Source organism: Anguilla rostrata, chromosome 5 (assembly GCF_018555375.3).
Source record: "Anguilla rostrata isolate EN2019 chromosome 5, ASM1855537v3, whole genome shotgun sequence".
Lineage (NCBI taxonomy): Eukaryota > Metazoa > Chordata > Actinopteri > Anguilliformes > Anguillidae > Anguilla > Anguilla rostrata.
This window is the reverse complement of record NC_057937.1, coordinates 46,521,416-46,547,633: the sequence shown is the minus strand read 5'-3', so window position 1 is coordinate 46,547,633 and position 26,218 is coordinate 46,521,416. Positions and strand designations below refer to the sequence as shown.

Below are 26,218 nucleotides of genomic sequence, written 5' to 3'. Positions count from 1 at the left end.
TGTATTGACACAGGTTACATCGAGGCTGCCATCATCCCAGCTGGAGCTCGGAGAATTAAGGTGGTGGAGGACAAGCCATCGCACAGCTTTCTGGGTAATTACATGTTTTCCCCTCGTAAATATCTCTGGTGGTGGTCATGATTAAGTTAAGGCCGTTCCACAGGCGATAAGTCTTATGTGTGCTGGTATTGAGTCTGATGGGGTCAATGCCACACCTTGATAAATGAGACAGTTCCTCCTCAGATGTTGTGTTCAGCTGGCTATCCCTGCAGAGGATCAGCTAGTCTGAAACAAACCGGGGACTCCAGTGTGTGATCTTTAATATCTACCTGATGCCTGGAAGCGCATTTATGGGCTTATTACAGATTTTAGATTCTTTGCCAAGCAACCTTGAAAGTAATTTCCAGGTGTCCTGAGTGTTGTTGAGTCTTGAACTTCTGTAAAGTCTAACAGGCTCTTTATGACAATGCATATCGGTGCATATGTTATAGGCCTAATTAAAAGGAGGTGTAAATGTCTCAAGTATCGTAAGCTGCAAATGTGGCATAACATTGATGTATTTTATATTCAAAACGTAGCAAACTAAGAGGTGGTCAACTGTCAAAAGAAGAAAGTTGTTTTTAGTTTTTTTTCCCAATATGTAAGGTAGTTTTGCTGTTTTTTGTTGTGGCAAATGCTGAGTGTTCCAAGTATTCATTTAGACACTGAATTTTGGAAATGCATCTCCTTTTAAACATGTTTCACAGTGTTGGTAATGAATTGAAACCATATGAAGTATTTTCAAGCAAATTGAAGTTGATGCATGCTGTAATGAAGATGTTGTGTGATTATCCTCCAATTCACTATATTTGTGAGTGGTACACAAATTGATATTACCATGTTATTTATTTAATTATTTTACTATCATGGCATTGTTTATGTTGTGTGAGCTTTAACAAACAGTTTCTGCTGTCTAATTTTGTCAGCTGGGGACAAAGGCATTGCAAATTCTGACCTTCATATCTTAGTTAATTGTTTAATTGTTCAGTTTCACTGGTACCATTAATGTTGATGGCTTGGAAAATATATATCCCTGTTAATTAAGATTAGGTGCTGAGTCAGCTCCATTGAAAGGCCCCTAGCTACTATTAGATACTTTATTCTTAATGCATCGCTACACTATTAATACTGTATAAATATATACTGATTCTTAAGGCCACAATGAAATCAGTGGATCTGCTCAAAGCTTATTTTTATATATCTTAAAAAGGCAGAACTTAGAAAGAATTCTAGATTAAACTTAATCAGACTCAATTTTTTTCTTTTTCAGTATTTCTTTTGAGATCTGGTAAAGTATGCTTTAGCAGAGTTTTAAAAAAATAGTTTAACTATTTTATGTTTATTACCATTTAGTGCAGTTCTTACAGCTGTAAAGAGATGCTGCCACATTACTATTTACAGATCATTATAAAAAGATTTGCCTTAGGAGGTATGGTGCACAACACATTTTAATAGCTCTAATGTGTTAACATCTAGCTGATTCCAGTTGTAGCCCAATAATGAATGGACTAACACAACTTGGGAACCACATAGTTTCTGGAAGGGACATGAAAGCAAAGCTCTTCCTTTGAGATGAGAACATCTGTTCTTCAAAGCGAGAGGAAACACTGCTTCTTTTTGTACTGTATGCCTCTATGCATTTTCTCTATTTTAAGTAGAGAGTAACCAGCCAAATTACATGTTTTGTCTTTCTCTCCTTTTGGATTATTTGCAATAAGTAAATACCTCAAACAAAAAAAATAAAAGAATAAATTAAACAGTGAATTTATCAGATTTATGATGTATGCCCAATGTCCAGAATCAAATCCAGACCATTTTAGTGCTGACTGACTTGGTCAAGTATCACTCAAGGAGGGAGGGGCTCAATAGACATGTGAGTAAATGATTGATTGGTCACCTGCAATCTGCTGGGCCAATCCCAATGCAGCTAAACCCAACTGGTTTTCTGCAGATTAAATGGCTGTGTGTGCTTTGGGAAATGTGCATTCCAGAGAGTGCTCTCAGACTGACAGAGAGGGTCTTGCATTTCATTTACATTGAGGCTTTAGTGTGTTTCGGCTAGAAGCCCAGCCAGACAAATCTAGGAATGGTCTGCTGAGGTCACAGTGACACCTGGCTCGAAACCAGGGGAGACTAGTGGGGTTCGTCCAATCCGCTCTTGATTAGGGAGGTAAGATCCTAGCCCCGTACTCCCCTCCTGCTGCTGCCTCGGCCTGTTTGAAGTGTGTCTTTGGATCCACCCCTGGATTAGCTGAGCGGCATTCAGCACATGTCTGGAATGAGTGGGATTAGAGTTCCATGTCAAATGCACAGCCCCGGGAGAAGAATCCCCCCCCCTTCCCAAAAAAAAGAATACAAATTACGCACCTGGGGCTCAACCACTTACAATGAATACCGGGTACATTTAGTGAAGTTGTCTTCTGGCTGTGATATGCTAAGCTAAAGGATTATTCAAAGCAATTTGCAGTGACATTTTCATTTGGCCCAACCTGCATTGTATCTGTCATGGTGCTGGTGATGTAACAGTGACATTAGACTATGTCTGTGCACAGTTTGCAATGTCTGTAAGGTCACAGTGTTCAGTGCCTGGTGCTTTATTTCCACACAGCCTTCATTTTCCACTCAACACTTTTAATGTTTTCAGAGATGTAATGAAGCAGTATTCATGCCTGGGAATCTGGTTAGCTTTATTCTGGCTGTATTAAATCTTGACTTGTACCTCTTACTTGCTCGGTTGTTCCCAATGATCTTGAAGAAAGGTGTTAGGATGTTATTTTGAATTTTTAAAAAAAATTGTTTGCAGTACCATGTATTGCCATCTTCTGCCGCAAGAGACATAAAATAAATATAGCTACAGGCAGCAATTATAGGGTTTCTTGGACACAAACTAAAGAGAAAACATTGGAACACAGGCAAGATAGACAGATAAGCAAAGGTTTCATGAGGATTGGACAGGCAGTTGGTAAGTTATGGCTAATTTTGTGTTAGGCCTTTGAACATGATTATGAATCAAGGACATTGAAAATCTTCTTTTTTTGGGAACCTTACTGAGGGGTTGTAGTTAGTGTGACAGTTTGCTGTGGGATTGTAGTTAGTGTGAATTTCCACATGTGGAATCATGAAAATCATCCCAACTGCACCGACAGCTTCTTGTTAGCTTACTGCTCATGTCTTGGAGATGACAGCTTTGGCATTTTAACCAATAACATTACATTACTTTACATTCCAATAACCTTGCATTTTGATGGTCTGATTCATAACCACTGATGAATGAATATTTATCAACCTTTATTAAAATTGTCACATTGTCAATTCATTGGATCCATTATATCAGGACATTTCTATGCACTGTACACTCAATTTTTAAATATTGCACCGTTTGACATGTGTTCGACCGAAGGCCGACAGAAATTTTTTTCATGCAACAGGATCAAGTTTGACAATTGAATTTTCCAGTGTGGAATCAATTAAGTGTGACTTAATCTCTATTAATCAAAGTTTATGGACATAAACACCATACTGATTCCACTGATAGCTCATGACATAGAGATGGTAACCGTGGCACTCAGACTGACAAACTTGTGCATCAAATGCCTGATTAACCACTAGGCCACACCCAGGTTTTGTGTGCTGGGAGGTGAATGTGGTTGTAAGGGGTGAAGTGTCTAGCCTATAGGACCCAGCCTATGCTAGAGGTGTGTCTCTTTACTGAAACTTGTTTTGACCTTTGTTTCAGCCCTGAAGGACTCCAGCAAAAGATCCATCAACAATGACTGGAAGATTGAACTTCCTGGTGAATTCCAGCTAGCTGGTACCACGGTCCGCTACGTTAGAAGAGGACTCTGGGAAAAGATCTCTGCCAAGGGACCCACTAAAACACCCCTGCACCTCATGGTAAAGACATTATCCTTTGCCCTTGCCTCAGTGGAAAGCTTTGTTTTTTTTTTTTTTTTTTTTTTTTTCAAACCAGAGTTTAGACCTTAACACATTTATTTCCCTTACAAAGGCATAGACTCTGGAGGCCCTACATATTAATATTAAAACACTGAGGAAATGAAATGTATCTAAACACAAACATATAGCTTCTTGTGAGGTCATATGTTTTACAAACTACTTTTCAACATACAAGATTTAATTTCAAGGTATATTTATAATATGTGCATTTATTTTACATATACAATCATCATTGCAGGGATTCTACTGCATTCCAACAAAGGTTCAGTATTATGCTTTCTATTTTGCAAGTCCTGTTGGATTGTGGGCAAAACATGCAACCTCTGATCCAATCCTATAAAGACGTTTATAATCTGTTTCTATATTAAGACGCTCTTATCAACAATTCCCTAAGAGCTATATGGCACCCAGTTGTTAATACAGCCACTTCAGTAAGAGTGCATTTAATGGGCTTAGTTTAAGATCTTGCTCATGAATTCACAATTTTGGCAATTTCCTCCATTTTTCTGTTCATTAGGAAGCATTGTTTTATGTTGTGAAATTACATTTAAGCATTTAACTGTAACTAAAGGCAACCTTCTTGGAACCTTGAACGGTGTGGAGGAATACAGCTGAAACGAGTGTCTTGTTAGTTTTAATATTAAAAAACAATATGTTCGTGTTTATTGCTGCACTTCATGATGCAGTCAAGATTCAATCAGCAGAGCTCCCTGCAGCTTGGAAGATTGCTGTATAAAATATGCATTAAAACCAGATTAGATTCAGGCTATTAGAAGAGAACACAATTAACCTAATTAGGGATTGAATTGAGCTCTCCGGTAGACCCCGGCAAAAATGCTTTGGATAAAAGACACTTGACTTCAAACAGCTGAAGTGTTTTCATCCTTATGTAACACTAGGCTAAATTACCCACAAGCCTGTAGGCGTCTGAGAAGCCTGAAAATCCTTCCTGACCTTGAATGAATGCTTTTGGGTTAATTGTCACATCTTTGAAATGAATAGCCTTCCAGTTGGGACTGGTCTTGAATTTAGTGGTACCCGTGACCAAGTTTGTGTCCTTTGGTAGACATATGTTCTGAGTAATGGCTCACATTGTGTGGGAAGTTTATAAAGTTGGTGGAAATGATGAGAGAGACATCCACATCAATGTCTCACGGAGAAGGTGAAGGTATGTGGTCTCAGAGGTGAAGTACACTTGCATACAATAACTAACTAGAGGTAGAACTGCAAAGAACAATTGTAGAAAATAGGCCACTATGTTTCAGCTCAAGAAATTGGAGGACTCCTGTTTCATAACATGGTCAGTTCCTTAAAAGGGATTATTGAAAATGAATGTGAATGAATACTGAGGTAATAATAATTGAAAAATTTGCTAACATTGCAATAATTGGATATATATGGAAATAGAGCTCGATAGTGAGCACACAAACAAACCATTGCTAAGCTTCATAGTGCATGTTTCTTCAGTGCAGCTGCCCTCCCACGTTCTACCCACATCCAAACAGAGTAACTCAGAGTTCCAGTGAAATTCCAGTGACATTTCCTATGTTTTTGCACACAAACCGGATCCCCGGGGAAGGTGTATAAGTATTACATCAAATATCAACACAGGAGATCTAAAAAATGTTCTTAAAACATTTGGTGTAACTATGCTGCCTGTAGGGAACTTATTGGTCATCAAATCCACCCATCTTCCTTCCCCCACCACTGTTTTTATGTGGCCACTGTGAAGCTAGAAACAAAATTTTAATTGAGAGTCCACTCATTAATATGACATTGATATTGAGAGTCCACTCATTTGAGTAAAAAAAAAAAAGTTGTCAGGCTAATGATACATAGCAAGCTTGACTTCCCATACCTGTAAGTAGTGTCAGTTGTAAGGTAAGGTGCCACCAACATATATATCGGCTTTTGTATTAATTGAGGCACCTTCCAGGGGGACCACTTCCAAGCTCAGAAGACCACCTGAGCTGTGGTGCTGCTTCATGTGTCATTTGTTTTTCTTGGAATATGGATGTTGTTTGTAGATGCATCAGTTTGATAGATTGTTTGCCTGTGCCTAAGCGTTTTTGTATTTCCCCATAAGTGCTCCTGCCCTAGAGGTTGTACATGTCTGTACACACATCTACCTCATGACGTCCATCTTTAATAGTTTAAACCAAGATCACTGTGGCTGTAATCTTTCATGTGACCCATCAATGGATTAAACTGAGATTAAAACAAGATCAAACAAACGGCTTTCTCTCCACTGATCAGTTTAGCCTTTTCTCTGTGGTTTGCTGAAGTGGATTGTGGCCATCAGGAAACATCTGTGTTGATTCGGCTGGGCTATTCTCCATTACCCGTGTCCATCCATTTTACGAGATGCTTTCAACACTTTCATCCCGGAAACACCTTGTTTACTGCACCTCTGTGTCCTGCGGGCCAGACCTGCTTGAGACCACATGACCTTTTTTACACCTCTCAGGTGGCTACTGTGACAGGATTCATTTTTTATGCTGCAATGTTGAAAACCGCCCATATGTCACTGAACAGAGTGACAGAATAGATTTGCCTATGTAACATTGGAAAGGTGTCTCATAGAAACCCCAGTAAAGGAGTCCTAATCTCCAACAAGAACTGGATGTATTCTGCCCCACAGAAACATGTGGTAAATTTTAGTTTGATTGAGAAATTCTGATCCAATTTATTTTTCTACTTTTTCACACTGCTTGTGCATACAGTATATGTATCTGATTTAGGAATGTACCTATGTTCTCACCTCAACCCAGGTCCTGCTGTTCCATGACCAGACCTATGGCATCCACTATGAGTACACAATCTCCCTCAACCGCACACTGGAGAACAGCAGCCAGCCCCAGAATGAGCCGCCGCACCTCTACATCTGGACTCACAGCAGCTGGGGGGAGTGCAGCGTCCAGTGCGGAGGAGGTCAGTCCGAGCCACTCACTGGCAAGTCATACAAAGGCCTCACAGCCTTGCTGATCTCCACGGCAGCATCCTACACAAAGGTTCTTTGTGGTGCGTCATCCCTCTCCTTTGCATCTTGCTGGGGAGAGGAGGTGGGGAGGTTCAGCAGATTTAGAAGCTCAGAGACAGTCAAGCGCTTGGACAGCTGGTAACAATGGCGCTAGGACCCCGGTCAGAGTAACCCCTGTGTTGCTGGTATCAAAACCCTTACTGAACAGATGCAATGGGCACATTTCCTCCTGTTGGTATAGTGAAATGGATAATGAAACGTTGATCTGAAAAACAGAGTTCTTTTTTTTCCTTCCTCAAGTCTCGTTACAGTTTAATTGAATCAGGCTGCTGTTGATTTGGAATACGATCTAATGTCTGTGGATGGAGTGCTGGCAGGATGTAGGTTTTTTAAGTGGTTCCAGGGGTGTGACTTGGCTTGGCACTAGCTCTTCAAGTTTAATGTGAGGACAGCATCTTTAAACCTCCTTTCTCAGACATGGAGAGGATCTGTTTGATGGGTGTTGCCTGTGGAATATTTAAGGATGGAATGATTTCAGATACATTTTGTGCATCACTTTGAAATGGCAGAGGGTTCCCATGAAATTGTCTGTTCGTATCTAGAGGACACTTGTAACTGATTACACGACACATACTGGTTTAAGTGGTTTTAGTTCATTAGACAGTCATTTATTCATTCAGGAATGATATTTTTCATCTAGGCTAAGAAATGACATGGCTTGAGAATAGAATTAGAGTAATAGTTTATGGAAAAACTGGAAGGTAAATAAGCTTGATATGAGTGTCACCAAGATTACTACCAATCCCAGATCATTGTCTAACATCACTTGTATCCTTGTATTTTGATCTTCTGGCTCGTTCATGTTACACTTGTATCTTCATCTAGCACTTCTGTGTTGCACTTGTACTATCATATTGATGTTGTAGCTTTTTATCATATCTCTTGCTATTATGGCTTACTTCTAGTTTGACTTGCTATAACTTTACTGACTATGCTATGCCAAGCTTATTGTTTGAACTAGACCTGATGTTCATGGCTATGGATAACTGCTACTTCATTGTATCTTATTGGAGGTGTGTACTGTTGTTGTTCCAATGATCTTAATTATGGATTTTTGTACATGGGTTACTTTGGATAAAAGCATCTGCCAAATAGATGTAATGTAATACAGTGTAATGGTCTGGTGGGTGGATGATGGTATTACAGCACAACTGAGTGTTTCATTTTCTTTGTACATGAAACTTCCAAATACATCTGGTCTCTGTGTTTTGATTCTCCCAAGCTTTGAATTCAAACACACTTAGATGGGATTGACCCCTCAATCGGCATCTGCATATGTTAATGAAAATAGAAATTGGTTTCAGTCCATTAAACGGCAAACTCTGGCAGAGCAGCAGTTTTGCTGCCACACCTTTCATTTGAAGTAATTTCTATTGTAAGTTGGTTTTTATCACTTTGCTTCTTCAAGATGACATCAGCATCGATGTAGGCAGCCTTGGGACTATCCCAGATGCCCAGGGGCATTGAAATGAATTTTAAAAATAGAGAACAAAGCTGAAGGCAAGGAGGCCGCCCTGCGTCAGCGGCCAGTGAGGGGTAGAATCCTGGGTGTGGATTTTCTTTTTTTACAGGGGGTATTCAGATTTCCTTTCTTCTCTGAGCGCTGTGTATTTGACATGGGACTCTAATCCCACCCATGCCACACATGTGCCAAATGCTGCCCTGCTAATCTGGGGGTGGATACAAGAACACAGTTCAAACAGGCCGAGGCAGAAGTGGGGAAGGGAGTGCGCCGCTAGGATCTTACCTCCCTAATCAAATGTGGATTGGGTGAACCCCACCAATCTCCCCTGATTTTGAGCCAGGTGTTACTGTGGTCTCAGCAACCACACACAGTTCAACATGTATTCAACACCATGCTGCTGTAGCAATCATTCACTCAGGAATGCATCGTTGATATTATTCTATTCCCCAGGTTTACAGTTGGTTAGATCACTCACTGAGAACAGCTACTATGTACTGTCTGGAGTGACCCTTTGCAGAGAAGGAAGAAAACATTTTCTAGTTAGATTTTTTTCTGATAATATTTCAACCTTCTTGTAAATCTTACAGTACAAATAATGATTATAAGTGTAAGAATTCCCTCAGATACACCTAACAGTGGAACTATCTGAGTGGCAAAGGAATGTGTGTAGTCTTACCCAGCTCTACTGGAATGAGATTAATTAAATGTTATGTTTTCTCGATTAACAAATAATGTTTTAGTCTTTCTTCTGCGCTAACAGTTATGCATAGAAGCAGGACACCGCTTTCTGCAAGTGGAGTGGCTTTATACAGATTGCTGTCTGTCTTGGTAGACGCGGACATACCTCTGGCTTGTGTAGCCTGTGTATACAATTGCGTATCTTGCTACAACACTAGTGTCTTGGCAAATGAATGTATGTCATCTTGAAAATCACAAATCAGCTGAGGTTAGCTAACTGCAGTGTCTGCTTTTTAGACAGCTGACTAATTTGTTCTAAGGGATTTCTTGGTCAACGCAATCAGCTGTCCGATGCCTAGTTACGCAATAGTCACTTGAAATGCTGCTTTTCCAATGTGGCCACAAACATTTCTGTAAAGTAGCCTGGAAATCTTTTTTATAGTTTAGTGTTTAACACACTATGAGAGCTAATTAGTGTTAGAAGGCCCGTCAAATGTGTGATTGTGTCTGAGAGGGCATCTAGAATTGTTCTTGGAAAAACCTTAACTTAGGAAAAGCATTTGGCTGGATGAGCCAGCCTCAAGACTGCCATTGATATGGTGCAAATTTTTTGTATGTATAGAAACCTATCCCCCCACCAACTGGCTCTGAAAGTGTAGACCAGCACCAAGTTGATTTAGATCTCACCTTCAAATGTGTTTAAAATGTACAGTACAGCAGTGCTTCTGAAAGAGGCAGGTGTTCCACCACAGCCCTGACACAACCTTCTTACTTGGTTTCTATATAGGCTCCTCTGTGATAATATACTGGCTGAGAGTCTAGACAGCACGAAGAGGCCTTCTTTCTTTCACTTACACTTGTACGTGAATTTTGTCCACCAGCACCTGCAAATGAAGAAAGTGGGGGTGGCTCATGTTTCGAAGAACCCCACCCCCATTTCCTCCTCCACCTAGTATATTTTACGCTTTTCTTTGCATGTGTGCAAGCTTTTCCAACCTCTGAATAATGGTTCTGCAGTGAGTGATGTCAAGTAACAAATGACAGTTTTCCATTTATACATTCTCTTTACCTCTATAACCTAATTTAGAAAATAGACTCCATATGACCAGGTTACACAGCAATTCTTTAGTCATTATTGTTTCTAAGGTTGTTTTAGTCAATAACTTCAAATTGCCTCGGTGTGCACTGTTATGTTCAAAACAAATGAGTTGCTAAATTTGGGAAATTGGACAATTTAGTTTGAATGCATAGAATTGTATTATTGAACAAAGAATCTGGCCAAGTTTGCAGTACCAAATTCTAAGAAATTTACTCATAAAACTTGGCCTTTCTGCTTTCTCGTATTTCTATGAAGACATTTTAATCTGATTTAAAGAGCTTGTTTTTCTGCTCCTTAAATGACCATGACTGCAAATTATAAACTATGAGGTAATCTTCAAGGCTGGTACATTGGCACAGCTATTTTATCAAAGGTGAATTTAAGGCCACTATTAGGCATTCTCATGGGTCAGTGCTTAGCCCTGCTTTCATTGAGTAAAGTGCTGTTTGCAACTAAAAATAATTGATGCCTTTGAAGTCTTCGTTCCTCATTAATTACATTTCATTTAGTAATTGTCTGCAAATGACTGAAAACCATCATGTAGGAGGTGATGTGAGATTATCGACTGTCTGGACAAATGGGCTATTTTCAGGTGCATGCAGTTCTCTGATTATTTTCATATCGTACCTGCTGTTTAGCAAAGCGTTTGGTAATCTCAAGGAAGAAAGTTCAAGACTTATCTAATTAAGGGCAATTTGAAATGGAGAAAAGTGGAAAGCTGCTTGAGGCCTTTTGAAGCCGTTGAGATTTAATGTGCCCTCTCTGCCAGCTGTACCTTGAAAATCATTGGTATAGTGTTGGAACACTGTGGCAGCCCAGTGGAACTGTGTATTGAAATAGTCCTCGCTGATGCTGTCATTTGGATGGTGGTCAATTGTGAGGAGAATTTTAATGGGAAAATGAATAGATCTAACAAATATTGCAATATAAACAGAAAGTGTGAAAGACAAAAATGAAGAAACCATATGCAAGCCTGTTAATTTGATTTTTTTTTTTACGATGTCTTATTAGGGCAAAGAAGCACCATTGTTTCCTGTATGAAGATTGTCAACAAGACCATGACTCTAGTGAACGATAGCCACTGTCACCTGGAGAATCGACCATTGCCACAAGTCAGACGGTGCAACACCCACCCGTGCCAATCGAGGTAAGAGCTTTTAACAGCAATATGTGTGCATTCATTGTGTAACTTCAGACTTCCCTTTACTTATTAAGTGTTGGTGACACTGAACACATATTCACAGTGATGAATGAACTACACTGTAGAAATTGCATGTACCTTTGTAGAAGTGCATTGCTTTTCTAAATTGCATGCATCTCACCTGACACAATGATGAAAGGAAAGAGCAAAGCTCCATGTACATGCAGCAGCTATTTCATAACTGCTCTCATGTAACAAGAGCAACAATGAAAAATGGCTTCATAAGGCCTGTTATCGTATATGCCGGGTGAGGGCCGAATTATGTACAAGAGAAGATTAGAAAGGATTCTTAGCTCATGTGTTATCGCAGCACTGTGGGTTTTTTTTCCTTTTTGTAAGAATATATCCTTGTGATGAAATGAAACATTTGGGGGTTTTATTCAATAAAGTGCTCATCCATGACCAAACAAGGGAACCATATTCCTCTTTCTCTCATGCATTTTACATTAGAGAACTGTGAGTTCAGCAATATCTTAGACCTCTCCTTTATATGTAATTAAAGCAGGGGACTGATCTCATGTATTTTTATTTCAAAGAAACTGTGGGGGTCGTAAGATGGGTTCAATTTAAGATGAAGCGGCTGGCCTTGGGTGAAGAGAAAAGCCCTGATATTGACGTTCTCCCAACTGCGCATTCAATGCAATTTACATTTTGGCAGCATCTCCTACCCCCACTGCTCCTCTCTCTCTAAACCCCAATTAATTTCTTTCTAATTGTTTCAGGGGTTCATCTGCAATTCATCAGTACTTTTCAAGTCTTGCACCTCCTCATGTTTTCACTTAAGGGGGTTGACATTGGGGCCTTTCGCTGCTATAGCATTTGGGACCTTTAACTGTTCATCTGTGCAATACACAGTCGTCTTCCAGCTGCACGAGATGAGACTTCTGGCTTTGAGAGCAGAGGAAGAGGAAGTACAAAGGACTTATCTGAAAGCATTAATGCTTTGCAGCAGTTGCTCTGAGGTTGGAATAGGAATTGAGGCAGTCACGTAGACCAGAGTATTTGTCTTACTTTCTTTCTGTCAGTTTGTCATCATATTTGTCAGCTCACTTCAGGCATCATTGAAGTTATATAGGCAATTTCCTAAGTAGTGCAGCTCTACTAAAACCTCTGCAGTGTTTTAGATCTTCAGATTTTCTTTGAAGAAACATTAAAGCCATATCAATGAAAATAACTTGCAAGGAGCAACCAGTGGAAACACCAGAACAATTTACTCAACCTTTTTGTCTTAAAGACTCACTTCTTTCAAGTGAGGTTTTGATGTCTATTTGTGTTGAACTGATTGGGGTTCATTAGGACTTTAATAGATACCCAGGACATATTTTACTGATATACGTATTACTGTTATTCCTGAGATTATGCAAGGGCTGCATTCTGCTAAATTCTGTTACGTCTGTCTAGTCTGTTATGCTGTTGATATTGGATGAATTTTTTCACCTGCACATTACGCATTTATGGCAATGTTTAGCAGTGCACTTAAATACAATTTAAGTCCCAATAGCAGTGTCCTGACTATAAGCAACATATACTGCAGGTGTAGCATAGTAGTGTCTATTTTCTTCTGTTCAACTTTGGTAACACTGTAGTAATGCTCAGAAAGTTGTACAGCATTGGTAGTTTGGTAAAGCTGAGAAGTATATTGTTTTGAGAAGCCTCTGTCTTTCCCAGGTGGGTGACAGGGGACTGGGGGAGATGCTCGGTCACCTGCGGGAAAGGACTGCAGCTGCGGGAGGTGATGTGCGTGTACCAGCTGCAGAACGGCTCCTACATCAACACCCGCGACCTCTACTGCCAGGGAGCCAAGCCTGCCGCCATTCAGGGCTGTGAAGGGCGGGACTGCCTCACTGTATGGGAGGCTTCTGAGTGGTCCAAGGTCTGATGCCCTTCCGCCCTGCACTTTGCTCACGACCCTGACGCTGTCCTGCAGCGATGGCAATGTGGGACTTTATGAGTTCCATAATGGGTGGAGTTATCGTGTGACATCAATCACTGGCATATAGGAGCCAATTAAACGCATTGGATGGCCTTAGATAAAACACTACGACCGGTTCAAAGTAACTGAGTGCATTATAGCTGTACCCATTTTGCTCATGAACCCTTACTCTTCCATAACTCCTGCCCAGGACATGACAGCAGCCAGATGCTTGGAATAGATTGATCTAAGTAAAGTCTTTCTCATGTCATGATTTCAGCCATTGATTTTTACTGGGTTTGCATTATTTATATGACATGTTTATGTATGGAAAAAAATGACCTCAATAATAGAGTATTATCACCAAGCATTCTGTGCAAGTGTTGATGGCAATTTCTTGTTTCTTCCTGTGGAGGGCAGTGTGGCTGTGTATTGAGTGAAATGAACTCTCTCTCAATATCTTTCTGTCATTTGCCTTGTATCATTATATCTTCTGCCGTCTCTATTTCTGTCCTGTTATTTCATTAATTCCATTTAAAGGAATCCTGCTGGAAAGGTAAGTGCCATGTTAAGCTGTCCCTGTGGGTGGGGTTCTTTATTAACTACGCGGTCTCCTCTCTTTTCTTAGTGCTCCTCAGATTGTGGGCGGGGTATCCGCAGACGCACAATCACCTGCACCAATCCGCAGGGCCAATGTGACCCCGCCTCCCAGCCCCCTGTGGAGGAGGCCTGTGAGGACCACTCCAAATGCTACGAGTGGAAGACTGGGGACTGGTCGAAGGTACCTGCCCCTCCACTACTATGCACATAAACATGCTGTTCACGCTCGCACTGTGGGTAAACTTCCATTTCATTAAACATAGGAGCTCTCACACACATCAGTGTATTAGGGCACTTACAAAGACAAGTGCATGCAATCCAGGTCACTGCCAGCACACAGAGTTTGCGAGCTGTCATAGACATCAATACACTACAGCATTCACATGGACAGGCACACACATGCCATTACACTACCAGCACATACACACACATACTGCACGGTATGTGCCTTTTTAGACACATACACTATCACACAGACAATCACACATACATATGCACACACTCACACACACACACACACTACTCTGCACTACTCTCATGGAATACAGGCACTCACAGACATACACACACACACATCCACACATTGTCATAAAATGTAACAATGAATATGAAATGGAACAAAGAAAGTGCAGGCAGATTTAATTTGTAGCTATTTCTATCCACATTGCGTGAACCGTGGAAGATTTGCAGCCCTTTTTATACATAGTCCCCCCATTTTGGACTAAAAGTAATTGGACATAATCTTAAATAAAGTTGTCATATTTAGTACTTGGTTGCAAATTCTTTGCATTCCATGACTGCCTGAAGTCTGCGACTCATAGACATCACCAGACGCTGGGTATCTTCCATGGGTCTCTGCCAGGCCTGCACTGCAGCCATTGCTGTATGGAGCCAAAACGACAATAAGAATTTTGTCACTGTCCAAATACTTATGGACTGCATACGTATTTTATTATATATAAAATATCACTCAATCACTCAGTTATGAGCAGTACATACCAGAATTCACAATATCACAATAGTCACCACATGAGAGGCTCTGGACTAGTTGTATGCAAATATGCCAAGTTAATCAAAGTGAGTCTGATTTATTAAATTCCTTTAACAGGGTTTCTGCCTCAGTTGAAACAAACATCAAGAGATCTATTGACATTTGCATTTATAGGCTAATTCCTGGAGATAAGTGGAACAAACAATGAATGAATTACTTTTTTTGATAAGCAACTTGGCTCAAAAAATGGTGGATCTTAGCTACATGGTTCAATATAACTGAAATGGGCGAACCCAGATAATGGTCTGGGAGAGGCCTGGTTATTGTAGATACCGAGCTGTTTCTATCTAGGCAAACTTCCCTGCCTTAACACACCAGCTGCCATTATAAAATAATTATGGAATATTCTTTCTTTCTTGCTTTTAGATTTTTTAAAAGGAAAACTACAAAGGTATATATATATCTTTATATATATATATATATATATATATATATATATGTGCATATAAAAAAACAGTATCACCTACCCAGATGTTCCTTTCTGCTTGATTTATTCTTCTACAATCGTATACTGTTATGAGAGCCAAGGTGGAGCTGTTTCTTAAGTCAGCGTTCTGACAAATAGCTTCCCAGCACCTGTCTGCAAGGATAAGAGGCTGTGCCAGCTCCTTCAGGTAGAAACCATCTCAGAGCTCTCACAGCTGGCGCCCAGTCCCCCCTGCTTGAAGGCCAAATTTATAACATTGCATAAGTGTCTGCGCTTAAAACATATAGAATTTCCTCTTTTTTTTGCAGCTAACAGAAATAACCATTTGTCTCTGTCTCTGGGGTCCATATGTTTTGCATTAGTACCATTGACAGCCCCTCCCATTTTTTATATGTGTGCCTGGATGGTTTGCCTCAGTGTGACTTTTTTATGTGAACGTTATGTAACAGGGCATCTCTGTATTGCGTGCTGATCAAACACAGTGACATCTGGCTGTTTCACATCTCTGTTGAGATGAATTCTGCCCCAGTGATAAATTTGTGTGATAGTGTGCTTCACAAGTGCACCTGTACTTCCCCTGCGCTGGGATTCACGTAGATAGCTGTTGGTTGATCTAAGCGCCTGCATTGGCTCCATCATGGTTGCGCACGCACATGCTGTCCTCTTCTGTTCGTGGCTTGGCAGGTGCTGCTGCGTAGTATTTTCGGGGTATTCATTTACGGAGAACCGAAGGGGTCTGGTCTTCTTTATGCCTGATCTCCACTGACTAATCAGTTCAGGACACGGTGTGATTCAAAGAAACAACCTTTTTCTTGTTTTTCAAATGAAAAAAAGCAAGATTCCTTGGAAGTCTGCTGGATTCCAGGCCTGTAGGGCTGTACGACAGCCTGTGATGTCAGCACGCCCAGAGGTTGTGCCTTTCCAGCTGGCCAAATTTGTGATGTGAGTGATGTCATAGTACAATCCTACATCCAATCATCAGCCGATACCTGCGTGTGCCGTCTCTGAAGCAATGTGTCCTTTATCAGCACACAAAGGGCCAATCACCCGTGATTGTGGATGCATGGTCAGACATGTAGAGGTTAGTGGCTTCACACTGGGGCCAGGCCAGGCCAGCATTTCCTCCTCCCTCAGGCACTTATAAAATCAGTGACCATGAATCATATGGGTCCATTTAAAAGAGATGAATAAAAGCAATGATTGCATTGGCACTGCATCGGTACTCCTTGTCTAAAACAATTGTGTGTCATTTTGTTTATTTTGGGGTAATTCCATGGCAAGTCAGAATGCATGAAACCACCAGAAATATGTTTGCATATGCCCTTAAGATGGAAATAAATTACATTTTTTCACAACACAAAGAGTTCTGCACAATTGTGTTCTGGGACATAGTGAACAATATTTGTAGTCAGACTATGGTATGAAATGCTACTGTATATCTAAATGATTTTAAAGGTTCTTTAAGCTTGAGTTGGAAGCCTGACAGACTATATCACTGTTTCCTTTTTCTGTAATAAAATTTAATCGCACCTTGATGCAAACATCATTTGGCCCTGCTGTGCGAGTGTCATGTTCGGCTTTTGTGGGCTGCTAGTTGATATCGGGTTTTACGGATTGCTTTCAAGAAGCAAACGCGAGACGTGAATGGTCACCACAGCTGGGGGGAATGGGGACCGTGAAATCATTTTCACAGCGTGGGGCTGTAAAGGCAAGGTCTCCCCCAGCTCCCAGGCAGAAGGTGGGATCTTAGCATTTCAGTGGGGGCCTATTGGCCGCATCTGCTTTAGCCATTTCCAGACGCCAGCAGTCTTTTTGAAGACTGCTGTAAAAGGACAGAGCGGTAGGATTCAAAGGCCTTAAAGCTGAGCTTGTGGCTCCATAGCACTACAGAGTTACCAAACCGAATCTAACCGTGGTGCCCTCCTCCCAGAGTAATTTTAACAGCTGTCAGTCGAACACCACAAAGTGCATGAAGCGCAGTGCCGTTCGTAAGAGAAAGTCGTCACTGCCAAAGATGCACCTCTGACCTCACTTTGGGTGCCTGTGCCCAGCGTCTGCGGTTGATTAAGCCTGCTTTCCTTTCACTGTAACCAGGTTTGCTGTATTTGTTTACAAGGGCAGAGAAGAACATTCTGCGTCATTCTGCACAGGTTTAGAAACGGTCGCCAGTCCGTTTTTCCCCGTATTTCTCGAGTGACTCAGTTCTCCCGGTTACCATCTTTGGAAGCCCTTGCCATCCTCCAGTGGGCTTCGGGGTCAGAATGCGAAATTGGGGAGAAATGAAAGCGCGCGTCAGACCTGTGGCGTCGCACGGTCGCAGAACACTGTGCTAATGATTCCTCTGCGGCAAGCTCTGATGAAGGGATTAGAGAAGATTACCGCTCGGGGATTCGTCGTTTTAACTAGATTAGCTGCGGAGGCCTGCGCTGCCTCCCGTACTGGGCCTGCAAGCTGCAGATAGCCGTTGCGCAAGGCCAGAAAGAAAGACTGGCAGCATTACGCTGTTCACACTGAGCGCCGTCGCCGCCAGTTAAAGTCCGACACGGATTTCGTTGAATTCTTCTCAGCTCAGCCTTTAAAGTTTGCCTTTTGAATGCTTCTTTTGAACGCTTAGCTCGCTTTGTCGAGTTATGTGAGATCAAAACTGACGCGCGTCATTAAACTAAGATTAATAATGATAGAAACTCTCTTGATAGGAAGGTTTGTTTCTGACATGCGCTTAAATACATTCGCCCTAGTGTTTCCCGTTATACGTTGACCTGCTGTCCTTTATCTGAGTAAGAGTGAAGGACATGTATTTCTCTACCCTTTTCCTGTGAGCTCGGTTCTCAGGGGGTCTTCAGTCTGACTGAACTGGCAGCTTTCATGTATGCAGGTGCTCCGATATGACACAATGCTGTCCACATGTAGCTCTTCTTGATGTTAACATATAAAAGAGATTTAAGGGAGTGTTCATGTGATACCGCTGCTGACCTTCTCAGGTGATATTTTCCTATTATTGTCTCCACAGAGTGGAAAAAAGCTTTGAATGGCATATGAGTTATTCTCATAGAATGTTTTGCACCCCGGCTGGAACAGCCTGTGCCAGTAGTCATAACTCATTAATAATGCATACAGGTCTGCTGGAGCACTGGTCGCTCTAAAGAAGTTTTCATTTGGTCTGAAATATGTATGCTTTCGCTGCTAACCTTATATGGGAATCTGTTAAGGGGTCAACAAAGTTGTGTTGTCCCTTGTTGGCCACCCTCTGTCCTCTTGTGAAAGTTACATTTCGTACGGTTGTGCTGTTTCTGTTTTTATCGAGATGTGTCAGTTGTCTCTGCATCACTTTCTCCTGGGGAACCTCAGCTGTGACACTGTAAAATCCGGGAAGTTGCTGCAGTCTGTTTTTTTAATTATTGTTTAGTAGTCATTTCTGATACATGTTTCTGCATGCTGCTTTATGGCCTTCCGTGCCAGGTCAAGACATATTAGTATACTTTTTCATTTTTATTTCACCTCTCTCTTCATTCTGCAATCTCTGCACCCTCCCACCCCCAGGCACGATGAGTCATTAATTTAATTTGTGCTCAAGATATCAATGGATATGTTTATTACAATCTATCTTATCCAGATCTTATCTAGATACGCAGGTTCAGGTTGAATTATTACAGTGGTCATTTAAGAAATATTCATATGCTTCTGTTCCAGCTGACTTTTAATAGATTAATCTTAATTGTATTCCGCTGACGTTTTTATCATCGGCTCGTCTCACAGACGGTAAAATAATGTAATCCTTTTTTTTTCTGTGCTTTATTATGTCAGCATTCACGCACAATTTGTGAGCATGTTACTGGTCTTTGTCATCAGGATTGTGAATAAGTCAGCACACTCAATCTTCGCTATCATTGCACATGACAGTTGCGCTCATAAATATATGAAAATGTGGCTCGTGCATCAATCAATTAATTACAATGAAGCGGTGAATGATAATGAGGCGGTCCCAGCTCCCTGCTGGATTGGCCGTGAGAAACACTGAGGCAGTAAAATTCAAAGAAATGTCAAGTGAGGGGGCCAGGACTGAAATTACAGTTGGCTGCTCTCAAAATGGAAATTGGTACAAGTAATTGCTCGCTCATGAAATGCATGATAGATAAGCCATTAAAACGGAAGATGGGATGAGACGTCATCGCTGCGTCAGTGAGGGTATGTTATATCACATTGCTCGCCTAGCATTTAACAAAGCCAGCAAGTCTGGAGAGCCCTTCCCCAACTATTCAGAAAACCCAGGGAACTGTTTGTGCACCCTTATGCTCATAATAAAACATTAGGACTTGGTACAAGATAGAAGAGGAGGAAACCTCAAACTGACTGTGAGCAGGTGCAGCCAGAAAAGATATAAAGAATTGATCAATGAACAGGCGCAACTCTTGCTCTCAGTGAATATATTTTGGTTTTATTGAATCCATCTCTATGAAAACCATTGATGTTTCGGCCATAGTGTCAGGCCTTCATGAGAATCACATGACTCCTTGGTACAAGGAATCCCACCCCAAAGCCCAAAGCTGTTCAACTAATGCAGTAAAGCCCGGTTTTCACAGAGTGCGTGGGATTAAAGCATGCTTTAATACCTGACTTGCATTCCACTGCAGCAGATTCCGTCAGACAGAGACAAAGGCCTCTTTAGCAGGTAGCTGGTAATCGTGCAGCTTGCTCAGGCCCCTTGTTATAGAGTCCGTGTATGTAATGATGAATGGTTGCAAGCAGTAATGGCTGTGAAGCAATTAGATCAAAAGGCCTGGGCGGTTGTCAGGAATTATCAGTGTCTAAAGGAAAGCGGCATTAACAAGCAGCACACTTGTCCCAGCCTAAGAATGCTGACATGCTCAAATGAAATGATTCATCAGCACGTGAATCAACAGAAAATATGTATTTTTGTCTTGTATCAGCTGGCAGAATGATATGTACTTTCTTTCATTGAGAGGAAGATATTTTCTGCAGCACTGCCATGGATCACCAGAGCAGTGTTATGGGCAGATTTCAAGGTTCTTGTTGTGTGCTGGAAAAAACGGGCAGCTGTGTGTGTTTCCCAGGTCTGAAAACCGTGTACTGTAGCTCTGAATGAAGGCCAGTGGCGCACACTTGGCAGGACTGTATTGATTTTGCCAGTGATTGATGTTGACCTTCTCTAAAGATGACAGTAAAACAAAAGACCAAAGAAAAAGTATTACCGCCAGAGCAGCTAATCACTTTTAGCTTTTTTTCCCCCAGTATTCCAAACTTCAGAATGGAAAGAAATGTGCATGAATTGGTGAATACAGTAGAGCCCATATACCAGACAATGGTAGGCAGTAGAGAAGAAGTACTGCAATATTTGAAGTAGATGTGGGTACAAAAATGACCAAAGTGGAATAAGAAAATGCATCTACAGTGCAAATTAATCCTGAAATTTAACATTTTTTTAAAAAGAAGATTTTCAGACATAATAAATTAGCAGTTTCTAAATAAGCCCAATTTTTTATCAGAGAGGGCTGTCTAAATCTGAGAAATCCTCTTGTACTGAAATGTATCCATATCTCTGGCTAGAATTTATTGATATTCACAGTGTGTTTCAAGCTGTTTTTGTGCTGAGTGAGTGGAATGCAGGGTGAAAATGGGAACCAAAGGGAAGGGGAGAGTCAATGGAGTGTGGTATGATTGTGAAGGACTGTAAATTGAAGCTGCCACTGTCAATGATGAAAAAGCTGACAATTTTATCTTTGCTCAAGGAAACAAAACAAGTTATGCTTTATTTCTGTATAAATATCTAGCTTACACCACAGTAAATTAGATTTGGTTTTATTGCTTGTAAAATGGTTAGGGAACGCTCTCTAAGGTCTCATTCATCCAAGTTAACAAGAAACAAGCCACCTTTGAGGATCTATGTCACTCAGCAGAGCTCACACAGTTTGGAGATTTGGTTTTGCTTTGGAACATTACAGATAGGTAATTGCTCTGTGGGGGCTCAGATTCCGAGACAGCTTACCTTGCACTGTATGGCAGTCAATTCTTCGCCAATACATGTACAGCGTACCCATGAGGACATCTTTCCTTATTTCAGCATTTAGTTGAATTTAAGGTCCCTCCCAAAGCACTGCCGCTGTTCTGGTGTGACCGGGAAGTTTCATTATAAAACTGCAGGCATTCATGTCTACAATTGGGAGGGAAATCACAATAGTGGCGCTCAGTGTTGTGACTGCTCTTCACTTAATATCTGGAGTAATGTGTTGAATCAGAAGGTTGTCTGTGGTTGTGCTTACCAACATGTTTGCGACAGTCTTGAATTATCTTTTGAATTGTTGTAGTGCTCATCTTCCTGTGGAAAGGGCCTGCAGTCCAGGGTGGTCCAGTGCATGCACAGAGTGACAGGACGCCATGGCAGCGACTGCCCAGTAGCAGTTAAACCTCCAGCGTACCGACAGTGCCACCAGGGGGCGTGCAATGAAAAAGTAAATGTCAACACCATCACATCTCCCAGACTTGGTAAGAGCAATCTATAAATGTTTTCAGTGTGCCCTTACCCTGTCTTATTTTTTTTGTTCAGTGTTGACTGTAATCCTTTCATGTTTGAATTTTTTGTCTTCCTTAATGTTAAGGCCAAAACACTTTGCATTTTGATTGAATCGCCTCCATAACATAAAAAGTGTCTCCCCAAACACAGTAGCAAAACTGCACAACAGCACACATTGTTTCTACGTTGTGAGTCACATCCTGCCTTTGGGCTTCATCTGAAAGAGAGTGATTAGTTGCTTTCAGTGTGTTTAAGATGTATGAGACAGTGTAAGCGGTTCAATATTGCATGTACTGAGCATTCACGCTGACGCATATTTTCACTGTTTGCCAGCTGCTCTGACGTACAAGTGCACAGGGGACCAGTGGGACGTGTATTGCCAGATCATCAGGGCAGAGAACCTTTGCCAGGACATGAGATGGTACCAACGCTGCTGCCAGACATGCAGAGACTTTTACGCAAGTAAAATGCTCAGAAACAGTTAATAACACCTGCCGTTTTTGACCTGTCCTCGTCATTGTCATCGTCATGTTGATTTTATTTTAAAATATTTTTATTGTTACGCTGTTGTGTCGGAAAGCAATGTGATTTCAAAATGAAATGAAATTGGAAAAAAAATCTTAAAATCTAAAATGCTATACACAAAAGTACAAGTTGAAACTCCAAATTTTTTGTTTGTTTTTGATGACTTGAATTAGTTTTTTTAATTGTTTGATTTGTTTTTATTTTTTCTTTGTTTGCTGTAATACCAAAGTGAATAACCTCATTGCCTTTAAGAGGTAATCTTGTGGTGCCCCTTGGAAGAATTGTGCATAGTATATTTTACCTTATTTACATGATTTTATTAAGGTGCTCAGCTGGTCCTATCTTTTACAAGCCACTGGCTGGCCAGTAACCAAAAATGGCTTTAGTCCCCGGCCAACACAGTTTGTATTTTTATGGCTGTGTTCTTATAATTGTTGTTAATATTTAAGCATGCAGAAAGCCATTGTTAAATATTCCTTTCATTCACTCAGACACCCGGGCAATTTATGGCTTTGTAATACCATTTTCCAGATTCAGAGAAAGCACTGCCGTGTTCTCCTCTAAAACTTTATTGTCCATGAAATGACTGGAGCAGAGGAGCATGAAGCTTTGGTGGTGTAACAAGGCCTGGCATTATGAGAGGTGTCTAATCGACAATGTAGATATCTCATGCCCTGCAGCCAGCTCCCCCTTTTCCCCTGCAGCCCCCAGACGTAGTGTACTTCAGAACCAGGGCCTTTTCCATCCAAAGCCATTTGCTTTTAAGCTCAAATGTTCCTCATGCAATGTCAACGATTATCATTATTTTACCTATTTTAACTATTTGTCTGTAGTGAAGATTAGAAAGTGCTTAAGATCCACAGATGATGTGAAAAAAAATCGTTTTTTCTAAACCATCATTAGGACCATTCAGTGGAGTAATTTTAGCAGTAGTGCTAGTAAGGTTGGTAGTAGTGACCATAATTGAACACTGTACCTGCCTTTTGTAAATGTGCGAGGTACTCTTGGTGCTAAAGCAATGTGTACGCAAGGGAGTGGTGCTCGTTTCCAGTTCTCTATAACCCAAGTTGATGAACACATTGGTGCTAGTTCACACCCAATAGGCTACAGTGTAATTTAATTAGTGATTACTTCTGTGTAATTAGATGCATACTCAGGAGAAACTTAAGGTTATTACAAGCTAACACCACAGTAGTACCACATTTAAACCATGTTATTATGTTATATCATGAGCTGTAAAGTGCTATTCAATGATGACTACACCTCACAACGCAATTTCAGCTGTTTGGAAAAAGAGGTGAAACAATGCCTGTCATTCCTCTAAATATACAAAAATATTTGACTATTGCATTTTACGTATGTAGGCTTGCTTTACTCTTAAGCTTCTCTGTACATTTTTAAGGAAAGTGAGTTTATATCTGATACTGTCTGCTGCTGGTGAATCTTGTGTATCCATATTCATTTAATGCAAGCAAGCTTTATTCTGGTCACTAAGTTTTACTTTCAGATTGGTTTACCGTATTGCACTGCAAAATATTCTGTTACCAAAAATATTTCAGTTCAGAAGAAAGGAACTCATCCAGTGTCTGAGGACCTCTGGGGCCAATCACAGAGGCTACAGTGAGCAGGAGTCTCTAATGCTCTCTGGAAGAGGCCCGAAAGTACAGATGAAAGCTTTCTTCCTTATCAGGGAGTGATTCATCAGTCTGAACAAATAGTAATATTGCCATGCCCATGAATATATAGTTATAATAATTAATTATAAAAATATTAATATAATGTAGCAATGTACTTATTGTTATGTAATGAAATACTAATATTATCTCACCATGGCTGTGTTTAGTATGTGTGCAGATATTTGTTGATATCTGCCTCCCAAGGTCTTGGTGCTGGTGTAAAGAAACCTTTCACTTGCCAGTTACAGACGGGATCATAGGGGTATAGCTTCCCCTGCAGCAGCATAGCAAGCGGATGTGCATGTAAGGCCCCAGGCAGGTACCCTTTACCTGAAGTGAAATTTCAAAGTAAGACCATTGGAAAATGTGAACTTCGAATGTACAGGATTGCGCATTAATGCAACATGACAAAGTAAGTTTTCCATGTGTGTAGAGTTGCTGTCTTGGAGCTGAATTGGTGCTAGACAAAATTCACTACTGTGGAATACAGCTGTTAGTCTATGTTAGTATTTGTGTTCTTGTATTTTTTTGTTGTCCTATTGTTATTATTTTGGTTGTTCCATCGTTATTATGATTATTTAATAATGAAATGTAGCCTCCTTTATTTCTGAGTAATTGTTGCAGTGTACATTTTTATGATGTAATGCTGATATTCTTTAATATTCCTGTACTGTATGTCTTTAGTTGCACAGAGTTGTTTGGTACATAAACTGCCACTATATGTCTTTAAAGGTGCTTTTTTGGTCAAATGTACGGTAATTTTTAAAGTTACAGATGAAATAAATGAGAAATGTTGTTATACAGGGATATAACCAGTATGTTAGTTTAATTGTTTCAGTTCTCAGAATATAGTGTAAAGTTTTTTTTTTTTTTCTGATTGTAATTGACTTACAGGTATAGATCTGTACTATCTGTACAGTGTGATACTCAAATAATCCTGGATAAAAACAAAAAACACTTATAAAATGTCTAGTCATGGAAATATATTTTTTTCAAGCCCACTGTAACTTGACTCTTTATTTTTGACAATATGAAATAAATGCAAGTGAATATTTTAGACAATTGAGATTTATTTTCTGTACAAATATTTTTGTTCCTGTCCTCATATTGGTGAAATATGTTTGCACTCTAGATTATAGCTATTCCTTCATGTGTGTATGCGCTCACAAATATGTTGTTTATGACTCAAGTCTTGATGATCAAATCATAATGAGAATCAAAAAGGCCTTGAATATGCCTTCAGGCTAAAGGATTAAAGGAATGACATTAAGGCTAATATTAACATTCAGACCATTACCCACTGCTGACAGCAGTTCATCTCCATTTTTCATTCAGTGTTTTATCATAAATTTATTCAAATATGTAGAACGGTTCATCGGCCCAGGAATGACAAATCGCCATCTGGCCCGGCTATCGGCGGGAGAAACACTGCTGTTCTCGCCATAACGGCGTGGATGTGAAGTGCGAGGACAGTTGTAAAGGTCACTGTGACTCTCAGCAGCCCGTCTCCCAGTGTCTGCAGCCTCCAACATGGGGCACTCTGCCCAACCGAATGCCTTATTGCTCTTTAGCTAATGCGATTTCTGACGAGCCGTGCAGGGAAATCTCTCGTGATAAATCTCGGCCTGTCAGAGGCCTCCTCATTCTTTGCGGTCGACTGAGATGTCCACAAGTGTCGGGAAGGAAAAGCAATTTTGCCTTTCAGAGGTCTGAGGAATTGCCACCGACTGCGAATGTGAAATGTGTTTCTCCAAAATGATGACCAGAATCATTATGAAACAGAAGTTATTTCGATGTCAATATTTGGTAAAGTAAGAAATCCAAAGTATGAAATGTGTATGCAATATATACAGAAAAGATGTACAATATAATACTGTATAAGGTAGCAGCTTTTATTATTATAGTAATTAAAGTCATTTGCATGTATTATGTGCTAAAAAACCATCCTGTGAGTGGCAATTCAGTGGGCAATAACACCTGGTCAATGAGAGAGATCAATGGAGAGTAGGGCAGACTCGTTCA

The 26,218-nt window shown here is 40.6% G+C and overlaps 1 protein-coding gene across 2 annotated transcripts in view; it reads left to right on the top strand.

Annotated features, from left to right (window-relative positions):
• adamts17 (ADAM metallopeptidase with thrombospondin type 1 motif, 17) overlaps positions 1 to 25,258 on the top strand; it is an 80,288-nt gene extending 55,030 nt beyond the window's left edge. For both annotated transcript variants that reach the window (XM_064336621.1, XM_064336622.1), the window contains 8 exons: positions 14 to 94; positions 3,776 to 3,933; positions 6,765 to 6,924; positions 11,287 to 11,422; positions 13,145 to 13,349; positions 14,017 to 14,169; positions 21,790 to 21,967; positions 22,329 to 25,258. In XM_064336621.1, coding sequence (XP_064192691.1) covers positions 14 to 94; positions 3,776 to 3,933; positions 6,765 to 6,924; positions 11,287 to 11,422; positions 13,145 to 13,349; positions 14,017 to 14,169; positions 21,790 to 21,967; positions 22,329 to 22,480 — 1,223 coding nt within the window. In that variant the 3' untranslated portion in view covers positions 22,481 to 25,258. The remainder of the gene's footprint in view (positions 1 to 13; positions 95 to 3,775; positions 3,934 to 6,764; positions 6,925 to 11,286; positions 11,423 to 13,144; positions 13,350 to 14,016; positions 14,170 to 21,789; positions 21,968 to 22,328) is intronic.
• Positions 25,259 to 26,218: the final 960 nt, after the last annotated feature.